This window comes from Schistocerca gregaria, chromosome 5 (genome assembly GCF_023897955.1).
Source record: "Schistocerca gregaria isolate iqSchGreg1 chromosome 5, iqSchGreg1.2, whole genome shotgun sequence".
Taxonomy (NCBI): domain Eukaryota; kingdom Metazoa; phylum Arthropoda; class Insecta; order Orthoptera; family Acrididae; genus Schistocerca; species Schistocerca gregaria.
This window is the reverse complement of record NC_064924.1, coordinates 264,285,294-264,300,840: the sequence shown is the minus strand read 5'-3', so window position 1 is coordinate 264,300,840 and position 15,547 is coordinate 264,285,294. Positions and strand designations below refer to the sequence as shown.

General features: G+C 37.0%; 1 protein-coding gene across 3 annotated transcripts in view; it reads right to left on the bottom strand.

The window, feature by feature from the left end:
• LOC126272098 (poly(A) polymerase type 3-like) overlaps positions 1–15,063 on the bottom strand; it is a 149,751-nt gene extending 134,688 nt beyond the window's left edge. The window contains exons 1-4 of one of the 3 annotated variants that reach the window (XM_049974677.1): positions 14,939–15,063; positions 6,467–6,585; positions 6,193–6,301; positions 2,802–2,974 (exon numbers count right to left, since the gene is read on the bottom strand). In XM_049974677.1, coding sequence (XP_049830634.1) covers positions 2,802–2,815 — 14 coding nt within the window. In that variant the 5' untranslated portion in view covers positions 2,816–2,974; positions 6,193–6,301; positions 6,467–6,585; positions 14,939–15,063. The remainder of the gene's footprint in view (positions 1–2,801; positions 2,975–6,192; positions 6,302–6,466; positions 6,586–14,938) is intronic. The other 2 variants (XM_049974676.1, XM_049974678.1) reach the window with 2 other exon arrangements.
• Positions 15,064–15,547: the final 484 nt, after the last annotated feature.

The window sequence follows — 15,547 nt, the reverse complement described above, 5'->3', positions numbered from 1 at the left end:
ACCTTTCTATTACACCCTATCCACTTTCTTGTACTGGTATTTTTAGGGAGATGATAACAAAAAGTTCAATTGGTAGCTATTACTAATAGACCACTGACTGTACAATTTATTACCCAAGTTGTTCTTTGTTTCAAAACAGTTCAATACACTCAGTTTTAGCAATGTCCTGTATGACACAATACAATGTCAATCATTTCACACTGAAACCTGTAGACCATACGAGTACAGGACAGTTAATGAGCCGGAATGCATTAGAGAGAGTGGCAAACCAATGCTGACTTCCTACTGCAACTGTCCACTTGGTAATGCTGTGTGTCAAGCTTGCACAAGAAGCAACAGTCACAATTTCAGAAAGCACTGACAACAGGCAAAGATTTCTCTTAAATGCTGGACATGGTTACCAATGGTAGCTGCAGTAACAAACTACATACTCTGTCGTAACGTTAATCAATAAACTTACAAAAAAAAAAATCACAAAATATAACAACGATTCTAATGTTGGAAGATACAGGATCCTCACACATACATACACCAGAAGATTTCACTGACGAATCTGCCAGCTGCCAGAGGCACATAATCCAAATGCAGCGGCAGCAGCTGCACTCTTGGCCTCTCCATGAATCGGCAATAGCAATGAGACTTTGGATATACGAAGCAACAACAGTAGACTAAAAATGAATAAAAAAGTATCGCAACAGGGACAACTAGAATTGAAGAACACAAAATTACCATGGGATCAGTATGAAAGCTAACCCCCCCCCCCCCCCCCCCCACACACACACACACACATTATTCTGAAGCGTAAAATTTTTCTTAAGGGAAAGTGCTGAATTCCTTTACATGTCGCTGCACATCTGATGTACTAAATAAAGTTTCTGCATGCACACAGACTTAACTATTATTTTTGTATTTTGACAATTACAACTTCACTGGAAAAATTCTCACACACACAAAACTCTGTCAATGACAATTACGGTACTTAACTAATACTGATTGGACTTGCAACATCAATGACTCACGTCAAGTCCACAGCCAGAGTCCATAACCGATCTAGAGTATCCATTTTGTTAAGTTGTACAAAGAAGCAAAGTCATCATCAATAATCTGTCCTATATGTGCTGTCATACTCACAACCAACGGCAATTTGAACTACCTGCCTCTATCAGCGTAACCCTATTTATCTTAGGCTCTGAGAAGTGGGGCCATTTGTGAGTGGTACAGATACTACTGAACATTTTCCAATAGTATCTTCTGAGGCAGAGAACACCACGCTGCCCTCCAAGCTGCAACAGACTGACCTCAGATATTTGCAAGTTGTGATATAACAGTTTTATCAGGATGCATGACTTCAAAACTGTAGGTGCTTGGTCATGTCACAAACAAGCAACTTCAACACAATTCCCAAAACACTAATCTTATTGGCTTACAATGGAAATCATTCAATCATTCGATTTGGCAAAATAAAAATGGCATCAGTTACCCTAAGTGTGATTAGATTCTCCCTTCATGGTACACAATATCACCATATTCTACCATCAAAGGCATAAAGAAATGGTGCATGCGCAATGCCCTATATGATAGTGAGAAAAACATGTTTTGAAAGGAAAATGACACAAATACTGACAGCGATGAAAAATATACAAATAGTGAAGTTTTTTAAAAATGTTATAAGAGGGACCATATTATGACCAATCTTTGTAAACAGGTAAGGTGACCTTTCTTTCTGTAGACTGAGTTCCCTCTTCTCTCTCAACTCAAAAATCAGTGCTGTGTCTTATATACAGGTACAAAATCCACGTAAAAATCTGGTACCCTCTATGTTCCGGAACAAACCATAACCTATTTCATGAGGCACTCTAGATGATTTTTGCTTGACAATGGTGTACTTACATGCTACTAGGAGGCTGCCCAGTGTGTTCTGTGCTGTTAAAAACAGTACATGCCTACTCAGATGAGCGTCAAGGACTTATTGGATCTGGCAGATTCTTTATCATAACAGAAACTGGCCAAACAGTACACAAAGTGCACAATAAACCAAAAGTTCGGTAGTTGTTGTAGATTTCGGCAACTTTGATAAATTGCAGAACTGACACTGTGTAACATCATAGCTTTACGTGTTTGAATATGACATTGTTACAAAAGCTGAATAATATTCATTGAGCAAATGGGGAAATCACGCAATAAAAAATTATATTTCCTCACAAAAGATATCTCAAAACACAGTTGTCAATGGAGAAACTTACTGAGCATTTAACAATAATCAAAGGTCATAATTACTGACACACCTTTCTCCTTGAAAAAGTATGGCCTTCACTTGCCAAATTCTGATACACAGAACAGATAAACAGGGGATGTGCAACATCACCCCTGACAGTTTTATTTCATTATTATGACACTAAAAATAATAGATCATAGCTGCCAATCAAGCTGTTTTATTTTAAGTAACTGACACCAATTGCATTTAGGGTAATCCCAGTTGTCCTTTATTTTTTTACTGCCACACACAGTGTATTTCACCTAATAAAAAAATCATTTGATTGAAAAAAGGAAATACACTCCACTATACTTACACTGTGCTTTAGCATATAGTACAGTAGTGTGTTTCAGGTCTTGTCTACTGTTCTTTGGTATTAACTGACTGTATACAAGAAAGTGATGGCTTTTTTTGGAACCAAAATCTTCCATAAATAATGGATCTATTTTAAACATGAAGGTACATCTTAAAAGATTTTTGTTTTACATGCTTGTTTCCTGCAACCATTCATGGGTGTACTACAGAGGGTGTCGAACAATTCACTTACCTAGGCAGCATCATGTCGTCTGATGTAGAAACCAAGGAGGACGTCAGTTGTAGAAGAGGAATGGCATCAATTGTATCTCAGTTCATGCACCCTAATTGGGCAACCAAAGCCATAAGCACTTCTATGAAAATTAAACTCTTGAATAAAATCTTCATCCCAATAACTTTATACACCTGCGAAACATGGAAATTCATAGCCAAAATGATCAAATAGATAATGTTTTTGAGCAACGTTGCCTTGGGAATGTCCCTGGTATTCTTTGTCCGGACATATAAGGAATGATGAGCTAGTAAGGTGACAAATCACATCTCTTTCTGAACACTTACTAGATACATCTTAAAAATGGCTGAAAGCCAATCATACATTGGATATCACTTCAAGAGAACTTAAAACAAGGCTGGCCATGGAAAAATTTGAAACAAACATTGAAAGATGACCTGAGAAATGTCAACACCTGCTGGGATGAAGCTGAAGACAGAGGAGCAGTATTATGTAAAGGTCGCATTCTGCACAGGATGAAATAGGTATGAGCTACTTCTACTACCCAGAGGTTATAAATACTAAACCCATAACTAACAAAATAACTATTTGCTGCAGTAACATAACAAAAGCTATGAAACAGATTCTCAGAGTTTAACTAAAAACTACCTGACCTTGTTAAGAGCAAAGGCACAGCCACAGATAATGTTACTGCAGTAACAGATTTTACCAACTGTCTCCCATAATTTCATTTTTTCTTGTTTTTCCTTTATGGAAATTGCTGCAGTGATTTTAGTGGAATTTTCATTTTATGCTAGCCAAAGATAGTAAAATTATAAACCATTGAACAGCCATGCAAAGGGCTTAGCACAGCAAATACGATGATTATTTCATGTGGCAACTCAACAAAATATGTTTGGAATGTAAACAGGCCACAAAAAAGTCTACCTTCTTTACAGCTAGGGCATGGAATTCTACAACATGAATTTATATTTTTGCAACTGGAAAGTAAATGTCTCTATTCAATTACTTTCTCACATAGATTATTGTAAATGAGATTTTGCTTCTGTTAAATTATTTACAGTGATACAATATCATTCGTAGCTTATATTCATTGTAGACTGTCTTCGCAGCCAGTGAGATATACACTATCAGTTTTTGCTCTGAAGACCTGCACAGTTTCCTATCTTTACCAGCTCAAAGTGCTGAACCACTGATCTGATTTCCCACTTCCCCCTTGAATAAAGTTGGGCAGCCATGTCATTTTTCTGATCACTATCTTTGGGTTAGGTGAACTAATTCTTAGGGAGTCATGTCATAAATCAGTACAGCACACAGACAATTAAGTATCTCAGAATTCAATATTGTCCAACAGTTATTTTTATGCTTTCACTAAATTTAATCTTTGGCCGCAGGTAATGGATTGATGCATATCCCATTAACAACTACAATCTACAGTATCCAACTTGCAGCACTGAAGTAAACCACTGTTTGTAACAAATTCTAAAGTGATTTTCATGAATGCCTCCATTTCAACAAATCTGAGTACCTGTTGGCTAATATCTGGTTTCACCATTGCAATGATTTTCGTTATCAACCATTTTCTACTGCAGCTTGTCATCTTAGCTCTTCATAAGCTGTTAATTTTCTGCCCCTTCACTCAGTTATTCACCCTCCAACATCTACATCTGTACTCCACATTTCGTGGCAGACAGTATGTTTACTATTTATCATCACTGCATACCCACTCCTCCTCTTCTTATGTCCTGTTCTCATGGAAGTCTAATATTTCTCTAATATCGTGAGATGTACATGGAGAAAGTGCTACATCTCTTGCCCCATGTTAATGTAGTAGAGTAATTTTATTCATCCATGGTTCACTTTCACACGGATAAAAGCTCTGTCAATTTCATACAAGAGAAAATATGTCATGTACACAGTCATATAAATACATACATGTGTTTAACAAGAATGGGACAGGTCACACGCCAAGGTCTTGTAGGAATTGGAACTTACACTTCCAAAATTTTAAGAGGAACATTTTCCTTGGCAAACAGCAGATTTGCTTTGGTGAAGTGAGAGACCTTCATTAAATTTCAGTGAGTAGCCAGAAAGATCTGTCATCATCTTGCATATCTACCAACAGAAACCTGACTGTTTATCCCACATGTGAAGTGCAGCATTGATAAGGTATGTTGTATCAGTAACTGTTGTGATCAAATACGATAATTGTTGTGATAAAATACAAGTAGAGTATGAACTATCCCTCATTAATATGGAAAGCAATTACACACACACACACACACACACACACACACACACACACACACACACTCTGCAGACAATCCCTCATTGCTTCATGACGATTGAAAGCTTCACTGTGAACTTCAAGAAATAACTAGTACATCATTCCCTCTCACACTACTGATGGCCCCTCAATGGGTCATTGAAGGTTGGAAAAGTACTTGGGCATAAATTTGCAATTTTATTGGTCACACTTAGAATCAAGTGGTAATACGTAGATCATTCACTCCCTTCCCTAACTATACAACAAACATCTTGTACTGACCTTCATTACTTCCAGACACATCTCAGCTCCAGACCAGCAAACACTGACATTTACCACTGTAGTTCAAAATAAGACCAACAACACACAAATTATTAAAGTTTACATACAAAAAGTGACAACAGACAATTACTCACAGGTAAATAGTGGTTGTCAAATACAAGCAGTTCAACAACACGTCAGTCATCACTGCTTTCTCAGCAGTGTGTGCGCCCATGCTCTCTCTCTCTCTCTCTCTCTCTCTCTCTCTCTCTCTCTCTCTCTCTCTATCTATCTATCTATCTTTCTATCAACAACTTGGTATATTGTGTAAGCACGCAATGGTCTTTAGACCTTATAGTGTGTCCTTACATTGCGCCAAGTTTCATAAATATCAATCACTGGCAGTAGAAAAGCAATCAACAACCAATCTTTACATTAGTAGCAAATGTTATGAACAAAATCACAACAAAACACAAAATAAGCTACACCTAGCTGAGTACCTTGTTTCTTCAAAAGTTCAAAACAGTGAGATTACAACTTCCAGTGGAGCACAGTAATGCACTAGTAGTAAACTGCTTGCTCACTACCAGTGAGCTGACCAATTTTGATGAAACTTGACACAGTGTAAAGACTCAGTTCAAGACTGGAAAATAGCTGCATATTACTGTGCACAACAAATACTTCCTTATTGTTAAGGCATTAACTGTAACATTTATACCCAAAAGAAAGCCACTGTAAAAAATTAATGAAGACACTGTTATAAGCCGATTCAATTTACACTTTCTAGTTGACAGGACAACTTAATTCCTAAGAAACCTTAGTTGCAAACAAATATTTTCACACAACACCAAATTTTATACCTACTTGGTTGTATGTTTTACAAATCAGTCCAACCATGATAATTTCAAGAGATAATTCGTCGAGCAACTGTTTTTTAGCTCGGGTTGCAGATGCTGCACCAGAAATGACACATCTGAAACCAAAACCACAAGCTGAAATATATAAGCATTGTATTGACCTTTTATAGCAAGATTAAGCACAGCAGCCTGTAAAAAAAAAAAAAATAAATAAATAAATAAATAATAATAAAAAGCCACCAGCATACAGCAAACCTCAAAAACACCTGAGGTACCCTCACCTGTACTAAAACTAGTGCACCAATCCGATTTTCTTTTCTTCATTGTAAATAAGAGTACTCCTGCATTTTTTTTTATGTCCCAAATCAAGTGTTCCAACTCTCTATGTTATCTCTAACATCTGTAAATAATCAACACAGAAACTACTAACATCTACACAGACATCAGAAGAAGCCTAGAATTGAACTACCTAACATAAATAAAATAAAAAAAAAGCTATAACCATCATTTGCAAGTGGGAAGGAGTTTCTTCTTCAGTGAAACCTACAAATAAATTATCAATAGAGCCATTATGGAAGAATGTATCACACAAGAGGAGCCAAAACATGTATATCATTCTATTGTTTTATAGTAATGAATAGCTAAACAAGATTGAAACACAAAAATACATATAAAACCAACAAATACATCTCCCTCCAAAAATATAATCAAACTAATGGGACTAGAGCTGGAAATTGGGGTTTTTTGGGTGGGGACAAACTAATTATACACACAGACACACCACAATCACAAACCACACAAAATGACGACATAAAAACACCACAAAATTCCCAAATTCTGCTACACTAACAATATCAACAGGAATTGGTCACTTCCTTCACCTACATAGCTCAACCGCAATTGTCGATACCACAAAATAGAAACCAACTATTCCAAAAATTATAATCACACCACAACTGTCAATACCATAAAAGCAACACCTAAAACAACAAAAACGGACACTTACCAGAGCTATATATGTCAACAGCAGCTCATGATACCAAAACACACACAATTACGATGACACATTGGAAACGGACACTTCCCTTGACCTATACAGGTCAACAGCAGCCCACAATACCAAAACACACATAGTGACGACGACACAGTAGAATCAAACACTTCCCTTGACCTATATAGGCCGGTAGCAAAACACACATAGCTACGAGGACAAATTTGAATCGGTCACTTTCCATGACCTATATAGCTCAAATACGACTAGCGATACCAAAAAAATTGAAATTGAGTACTTCCCCTAAGATACACACATCAAGCACAAGTGCCAATACCAAAACATCAACTACCAACACATGCAGTAAATAACATCGAGCCGACAACACTTAAAAACCCCACTGATCATCATAATGCGCAAACAGTAGATCCATAAAAACGACTACTTACCACAAAAAACTTCCGAGCACTATACACTAGGGCAGGTACCCCAATACCTCTCTCTCTCTCTCTCTCTCTCTCTCACACACACACACACACACACACACACACACACACACACACACACACACACAAAGAAAAACACAACCAAAATAAACACCCAACTTGCATATTCTGCTTGCATACACCGCTTTTCACAATCTCCATCACAAGCCCGAAAAGTTGCAGAAAGTTAATGATGGTGAACATGTCAGCCCTCACGCTATTAAACTTAGAAGTCATATCCATACCTCACAAAAGAAGTCACAAATTTAATTAAACGACTTACTGCACAGCAAACAGCAAACGAATAACATCAAATTACACCGCAATAACAAAAACACAACGGAAACTTAATTCTTAACTCACTGAAACCAATTTCCATTCTTCTATAACAGTCACTACCAACAAATGCACACTTCAAGTGCCAACACCCAAATGAATCCCATACACCACGTAATATGCAGACCATACACATACCACCAGAGGACACCACTAACTGCAACAAGACAACATCTACAAACACAACACACGCATAAACTAACCCCTACTCCGTCATGATGTCACACACCACAACACCCTTACGTCGCGGATCAAAGCCGACGGGTGAGATCGGACTCCTCCTTTGACCCACCACAAGCTTTAACATGCAATTAAAGTCCATTTAAGCATACATACATAATCTGTCCTCCTCACATGAACACAAATCAGCTAGTGTACTGTTAAGGCAGTATACTTGGGTCCCACAATTTGGTTCCTGTTATTCAGTGTGACATCTGTAATCCAGTTTTGTTTGAAACTGAAAAATTTCTGAATTGCCAATTGAGTAAAAAAAAAAATAATGTCTATATTCATTAAATAGGAAACACAGAGAAAATTTATCTCTTATTCAATGTATTTCATTTCCATTCCTTTCAGTATAAGAATGTTCCCTTCACTCCAGTCACCTGCAGATCCCTTTACTCTCTTAAAATCTATACATAGAAAAAACTCTGATAATCCACATACAACTGTTACCAGTGTGGTGAGATATACCTGAAAATGTTGTCACCTAGTAACTTTCGAATTCCATTTATGCACACCATACAGGAAATGTGGTTTGATATGTCCCTCAGTGGGTACGCTAATTTTATCATTGTTCTATAACAACACGGGAGTAAAATAGTCATTGGAAGCATCTCTGAAGGCAGTTCCTTTGGATCATTTATGAAATCCTTCTAGTTTGTTTAATCTCTGAAACTCAGGTTAAGCAAATAAATTCGTCAAAACTGCACAAGTCCTCTTTGCACTTTATTTCCCTCACTACTTCTTTTCTCTGGTCTTATCCCATGTCATTACAGGCTCGTCATGTTAATCTGGATTGGGCAATGTTAGTGACAAATGGTGATCAAATGTGTGTCCTTTCGCCAACCCTTCCCTCCTTGGCACGGATACTTTGTATGCCATCTGCTTGCATCTAATATTATCCCAATGTGAAATTGTGTCAACATTTTCAAAATGTAGTGTAACGGGATGTAGGTAGTAGATTGATGTTCAACTAGCTGGAAGAGGTAAACCACTTGAAAACCACACCCATACATTGGTCCTCCTTGTATATCTGTCGGAAGATTTAAACTGCAGCAGGCATGCTTCTTTGTACTACACATTCAAGCAGAAACAGATAATTAAGCAGACAATGAGATTACAAAACCAACAAAAAGTTGCACAGTCTATTGTTTAAATTTTGGCCAGTTTTAAACTTCAGTTTATTACTAAGCCATCTACATAAGTCCTACACTAGCCACGTTACTTGTATGAGTAGCTAAGTGTAAGTTACAATTTCCACATGACAGTCCAGTGGTGTGTTTGGTTTTTGGCGCACACGGCCCTAGACTATTGCATTCAAATATTACCTTGCACTTAGACACTCATAAAAACAATGCAGCCAGAGTACACATTACAGTGTTAGGGTAAGGCTTGCATGGTTGGCTTGATAATGGACTGAAGTCAAAAGTTGGCCACTACGTAAATAAAAACAAATTTCTGTGCAACTTTGATGGTTTTGTAATTTCATTGAATTTTAGTAAGCCATCCATCCAGCCAGCATGCTGGACATGAGTAATTAAGCTGACAATGAAAAATATGCAAAGACAGGCTACAATTGTCTCCTGTAAGTGACTACTAATGTAAAGAAACTTTGCCTCACAAATCAACCAATAAACACAGTCTGGAATTTGCCTTCGCCAAATAAGACAAACTACGCTGTTTCAACCGACACTGATATGTTGTGAAAGCATATAACCAGAACCACTTACACAGATCAGTGACATTTTATGGGGGGAGAGCAGGGGTTAGTTAGCATGATGCTGCAACAATAGACAGATGTGGTCATTAACACAAAAATAAATGATCAGTGGTTAAAATTACTAGTACCAAGAAAACAACAGAAAAATAAAATTCAACAAACTAAGAAGAGCTGAACGGGACTCAGGGTTTTGGGCCTATAATGTCCATGTTATCAATATTTTCGAACACATTAATAACTTGAAAAATCAGACCACAGACAGAAAATATTGGTTTTGATGAGTGCATAAAATGTTCATATTAAACATGCAATGATTATACAAAAGAGGTCTGTAATCATACATTCGCTGGATACGCCAACTCAAAATCACACAGTAATCTTCCAGTCTAACCTATGCCTCAGGCTATGATACAGAATAGTCCGATACTGCAAACTTCATTTAACAAAAAAGACAGTTTCTAATAACATATTTCATTGACTTTGCCAACTCAAAACCTATCACCTATCAAACTAGCCTAGCTCAACCATAACCGCATCATCATAAAACAAAATGAAACCCTATGTATGTCTAGTACACAACACAACTCTCAACTTCATTCCCTCAATGCATCATCTCCACTAAACCTATATCGGTCTTGTAAACAACACACACTAAGCCACCACCCACATTAGCGACACATTGTAAACAAAATGTAAAACCCTTATCTACAACTAAAACATAAAAACAAAAGCATCCCATATGTCATCTACTTAACATAATACGAAAAACATTGGATAACTCACATTTTTCAGTAGACCGGCAAAAAATACAATGAATACCTATGTGCACTGCATTCACTCTGTCCTTTCTGGACCAATTCACATATGACTATCTGGCCAGTAATTTTCTGGGTGTGATATTGAATTTTTTTAACTGCTCCAGGAAGAGAAATTCTTGTAAATAATAATATATGTAAACAAATTTATACCAATTTTATGACATTATCTGCAAAAATGTTACTGCAATATGTCCCCACAATTAGTCAATACTCAATACTAAATTACAAATAGAAAAAATAATCTTTAATTCATTCTGGAGCATATTATGATAAATCAACTACACATCATCATCATCTAATTGAGAAGAAAACCTATGTCGAACTCGATATCTTGCTCAACAACACATAACAGTTAACCTCTTGTGACCTCTTATCCTTGTTATTACTGTTATTTTGGTGTCATGTTGTGTTATTTCTGTTACATTCCATTGAGTCAGTTGCATGACATATTTAACATTACAACAAATAATTCTCATAATTTTTCAACAAGAACAAAATGTTTGCGACATTTTAAACCACATTGATCTTCATAGACACGAAGATAACCTAAGAGCCGACATGTTAGTGGCCACAATGTTCAAAATGCTTAATCAAATGGTGAAGATTATTCTCCAATTACACATTTATAATAATTTTGCACGAATTTCATGCGTCAACAGTGGCTAAGACAACAAATATATCTGGAAAGAGCAGAGATCAAATCACCAATCAACCACCCCAATATATTTATCTGTAGTTTCCACAACAACTTGAATGCCTGGACATTTTTCTCTCCTCTGTTCCATTTTCCGCCCTAGCTGACTTGAGTGAGCATCTAACAGACAGACCTCGCAAGGGAAATTACCCATTGTACCTTTCACAGATTTAGTGGTAAAATGGTCCAGTGAATAGCCCTTCAAAAACTGAACACAGACCAAGCAGAAAACAGGAAGAAGGTGTACTGAACTGTGAGAAAAAGAAGCAAAATAGAAACAGTGAACAGTCCAAGCTTGCGATGTGCAACATCGAGCAAATTAAAAGAACCACAGTGTCACGGTTGGGTGGTCACAGCGTTGGACCCCAAAGCGGGAGATCCATGCACAAATCTCCTCTGTCTCTCTCTCTCTCTCTCTCTCTCTCTGTGTTTCCCCCACAAAATTATGAATTTTCCAGCCGGTCACCGACATGTCTGTTCTCCTTCTGCAGGTTTTGGCGACTGTTATATTATACACTGGTTATATAATATGAGGAGTGCACTGAATATATCACCATCTCCAGTAAATGTGATGAATAGTGAGAGAAGGCGAGATGCCTCAAAGACCTCTCACAGAAATGGAAACAATGCACAGGAGTAAACTACAACAAAGGAATTCAAGAGTCAAAACTTCCAAAAAGGAATGCTAGAGTCATAACATGCTGTACTTGCCTAGAATAAATTGGAGGTATGTATGCCTGTAGGTCCCCTCCTTACATCTCACTGTTGCAAGCAGATGTTAAACCATGACATAGACAAATTTGAATACACTGAACAGATACGTCAATGACCAGACAGACAGTTCATAGTTTTGTGAAGTGAATAAATAAATATGGTAAATGAGGGAGATTTGAACACAGATCTCCCATCACGGAGTCCAAAACCATGACCACATAATCACCACAACATGGCTATTCAAATTCACTCGATGCACATCTTGAGCTTGGATCATTCACTACTTCTATTTAACTTCTTTTTTCCCTGTTCCATGCATCTTCTTCCTGTTTTCATGCATGATCAGTGTTCAGTTTTTGACAGGCTATCCACTAGCACATCATACCACTAAATCTGAGGGGGTTGTGATTGGGAGTTTCCCTTGTCAGTATGCACACAGTTCTGGATGGCAACCAAAAATTCAAACTGAGGACTATGCCACAAAGAAGTGTAGTGGACCACTGTGTTTCAGCATGACTTAACCAATCATTTCTGAGGGATGCAATCATTCATAAGTAAGCAAACTTCCGCGAACTGCTGTGATTCTAGTAAAATGTTCAGAAAACCAGTGTTAGGTGTGGAGGCTAACAACATACTTTAAAGATAAGCAAACAGACACTAATATGCACAGATTACATATTTCTGTGGACCTTCATCACAAACAAACACTGTAGTCAAGATAGTGTATTATCACAGCTCGGCGCAGTCTAAAATAAAATGACCTACAATAGTACATGCAAATGCCAGACTGATTCAATCTGCACTGTCATTGACAGGCATTGAATTTTATACAAAGGAAGTAACTTAGACCACACCTTACAATTCACCAAACAGTACTGTTTGTCAACATCAACATCAGATCAAGTACAATGAAGAAACTGAACAACAATTAGAAAAACTCCTTGACATCAAAATGCAGGTTTACCTAGAGTTTCCACAAAAACTTGCCTTACAAAACACATTTTTTGAGATTATTAATGGCAAAAGTTAGTGACATTCTTACAACCTACTAATGGTAGGATTTTGGCGATGACACTATTGCAATTCTTTCCCAACACAACAGGAAAAATATTGCACTCTCCTCTTCCTGTTTTCAACAGTAAGCCCAAAGAGAGAATTTTCTGTCGAAAAGCGTGCAAATATTGGCAACAACACTGATAGACCTACCTCTACAAGTAAAATGTAATGTTCACAAAACTGCGAAGTAAATGTGCGTGTGTGCGTGCGTGTGTGTGTGTGTGTGTGAGAGAGAGAGAGAGAGAGAGAGAGAGAGAGAGAGAGAGAGAGAGAGAGAGAGAGAGAGAGAGAGAGAGAGAGAATGATCTCAACTATAAAAATTGAAGATATAGCACAACTATTAACTCTTAAGGCATTTCTTGAGACTTTACTATAAGAGTGATGAAAAATCACAGTACCGAGTCAGGTGGCACAGTGGGTAGGAACAGGCAAATGTCAGGATGGTTTCCTTGAAAGGGCACATCCAACTTCCTTCCCCATCCTTCCCTATACCAATGGGGCAGATGACCTCACTGTTTGGTCCTTTCATCCCAAATTTGCTTACATATGAATGGCAGTCACAAACTATAGCAACAATAAACAACCCCACACAGTTATGACATTCTCTCTGTTTCACAAAATAATGAGCGTGACTTCCAAACTTGAGTTTTGAGGGCACATAAGTAACTCAAATTTATACCAATGGAGCAACAGAAAACATTACATGTTGAAAGCAACTGCTGGGTTGAAACACATGGAAACAAAAACAATATCCTATATCAAAACAAAAGCAGCTTCTAATCAAGTGCATCGAATTCAAGATAGTAGCATTTGTTTCTTTCTAGCACCAAACAGGCTACCACCATAAAAATGCATCTGTATCAGTATGTAACGAAACTTTCAAAGATGCCTAAGCACACTATTGCCACAATTAACACAAATCATAAGCAGTAAAAGTTACGTTTATTGGTGTGCAATGTGGTATGTACACACCTGCTGACATGAATCGGCTGTAAAAATTTCTAAGCAGTCGAATGTGGTATGAGACTCCTCTATTTACAAATACTTATCAATCGTAAACTCACATTTAACGTATTACATTTAACGATAAATGACAAACAGTCATTACATAGCCCTACAAAATTCCCCCAAACAAAAGTGGGTTAGAAAACAAGGGAGTAAACATTATTGCAGAGAATTTGGAAATTTTTCACATGTTTGTCGTCTCAGCGGAGCTGTTTCGTGTTTAACTGTTTTATGAATACTACTGATAAGCCAGCTTCAAGCAAATCACATTAGATCTGTGCCTCAAAACATAAACAAAAATTTCGTCAATTACTTCAATGTGCATCAGAAGTCTACAAGCAATGAGCAAACTTTCGTACTCATATAGGAAAAGCCATTCATGAGTAATATTCACCAATCACGAGGACACAGGTTTTCAAAATTGGGGCACTTCTGTTGACACACAACACCAAAAAATGTATCGTGTAAGGACCAAACAATATCATTCAAATGGATGCAAATTATCGATACAGAAACGACCAGTGTTTTTAACGAAACGATAACACGTAGAATGAACACAAAATTGTTTTTGTGAGACAGCAGCACCGAACGACAGCATATACAACGACAGATACAATATCCACCACTTGACCACATCCGTGTTTTTCTCTTAAAGGATGCTTTTCGAAATTACAACCAACATATAAATAACATGAAACAATAATACACTCACCGCAAGAATACTTTTTCCCTCTTCTTCAAACCTAAACACAAACGAATCTGTTACAACGTTGAAATTATACAAAACAAATCATCCTATACGAAATATGGCGTCGAATGAAAAACAAAGACGTATCCAAACTCCAATATGCGATTTCGAGCTATATCGAGACAATTCAGTCTATGGTATCGATATGGTTCTCAACGACATAAGAACAAAAATAAACAAATAAGACTTAAAGAAATATAATGCTTATACTTGTCTATATACTCCAGTTGATTATTCCAGTAACATTTATGACTATTGTATTGTAATAGTTCAGAGATATTATATTGATAAGATGACTACATTTAGAAGACTACTTTTCTTAATAATGGCTGAGATAATGTCATGCAAGATACCGCAACTGTGAAAACATATTTAAAAAAATTAGTTCGTAAGTCTTAGGTGTAATTTATCTCGAATGAAAACTATTTTGAATCACCTCATGATCACCTTTACACGTAAAACAAATAAGAAACACCTATTTGAGTAGAAACATCTATTTAAGTAGATAACATAAACTGAAGTTATTTAATATTATAATTCTGAAATTTGCACCTGATAAAGTGGACAACATAC